Genomic DNA, 1,267 nt, shown 5'->3' on the forward strand with positions numbered 1-1,267 from the left:
CATTGTTTTTAGAATAATTTAGAGGGTAAATGTTTAATTTTTGAAAAATATTGTTTGGTTGGATATTGTTTTGAGACACACTTGATTTCTCGTACTTTTGAGCATATTAAATATTTTTTTGATCTCTTGTAGATTATGTACTTGTTTAAGCTAAAATTCTCTCAATATCTCAAATCTCAAATTCTCGATCTTTTTGATATAACGGGTGATGCGGAAGTTATCGGACAAAATAAAAACGTCAATAACTTATTTATAAATAAAAAAACAAACTAATATTATATTTTTTTTAAATAAAGCATTTATCTTTTAATAAAAATATATTATTTTTTATATGAAAAAACACCACCATCTGCAATTGATCTCAATTTTGCTCTGACGCCTTTCATATGCGACTGTAAAAAGTTTAAATCAATTTCTTGTAGTTTTAGTTTAATGCGATCAATCAAAACTTGCTCTGTTGAAGCTTGCCAATCTCCCTCGTAAACCTTCTGTGCCAAATGTCCCCAAAAATTTTCAATTGGTCGTGCTTGAGGCACATTTTGGGGATTGGACTCTTTATCAACGTAATAGACATATTGGTCCATCCAATTTAGAGAATCTTTAGAATAATGAGAACTTGCTAAATCTGGCCAAAATATATAGTTAAAGTCTCCATGATACTTGTGAATAAATGGAAGAAGTCGTTTTTCTAAACATTCATTAATATAGATTGATGAATTGATCGCTACAGCCTTGGAAGTGCGAAACAATGGCTCGGACATACCACGGTCAGATATGGCTATCCACATTAATAAATTGTTTGGAAATTTCTCTTTTCCTATAAAACGAACACTTTCTGGGCATGTCTTTTTGTTGTTTGTGTAGTATCCAGAACTTCCAGGCATGTTGTCCCCTGCAAAACAAAAGTATTTTTCGTCATCGATGACTTAAAGCGATTTTGTTTTATAGAGTTGGCTAACTAGTATCCTGCTTCTTTTCTTTGCCTTTATTTGTTGTTCTATAGTGTATTTTGGAGTCTTTTCACGTTTTCTATATTTAATATTCATTTTTTTTAACTGACGACCAATTATCGATTGATTTACACCGAATTTAATACCTATTTTTCTCTGACTGACCCCTTTTCGATTGTTGACAAGTCTCGTTAATTCGGCTTTCTTTTCTCTAGTCCAGGATGTCGGACGACCACGGTGCTTTCTATCAGAAAACGATTGAACAGTTTCAAATCTTTTTAGGTTATCATATATTGTACTTCGAGCAAATCCTTCCT

The 1,267-nt window shown here is 31.9% G+C and overlaps 1 protein-coding gene across 1 annotated transcript; it reads right to left on the bottom strand.

Annotated features, from left to right (window-relative positions):
- Positions 1-320: 320 nt before the first annotated feature.
- On the bottom strand, positions 321-884 carry LOC136081394 (uncharacterized). The gene has a single exon (XM_065798707.1). It carries the CDS (start codon positions 882-884, stop codon positions 321-323), a length of 564 nt encoding a protein of 187 aa, XP_065654779.1.
- Positions 885-1,267: the final 383 nt, after the last annotated feature.

The sequence above is a fragment of the Hydra vulgaris genome, chromosome 06 (assembly GCF_038396675.1).
Source record: "Hydra vulgaris chromosome 06, alternate assembly HydraT2T_AEP".
NCBI classification, from domain to species: domain Eukaryota; kingdom Metazoa; phylum Cnidaria; class Hydrozoa; order Anthoathecata; family Hydridae; genus Hydra; species Hydra vulgaris.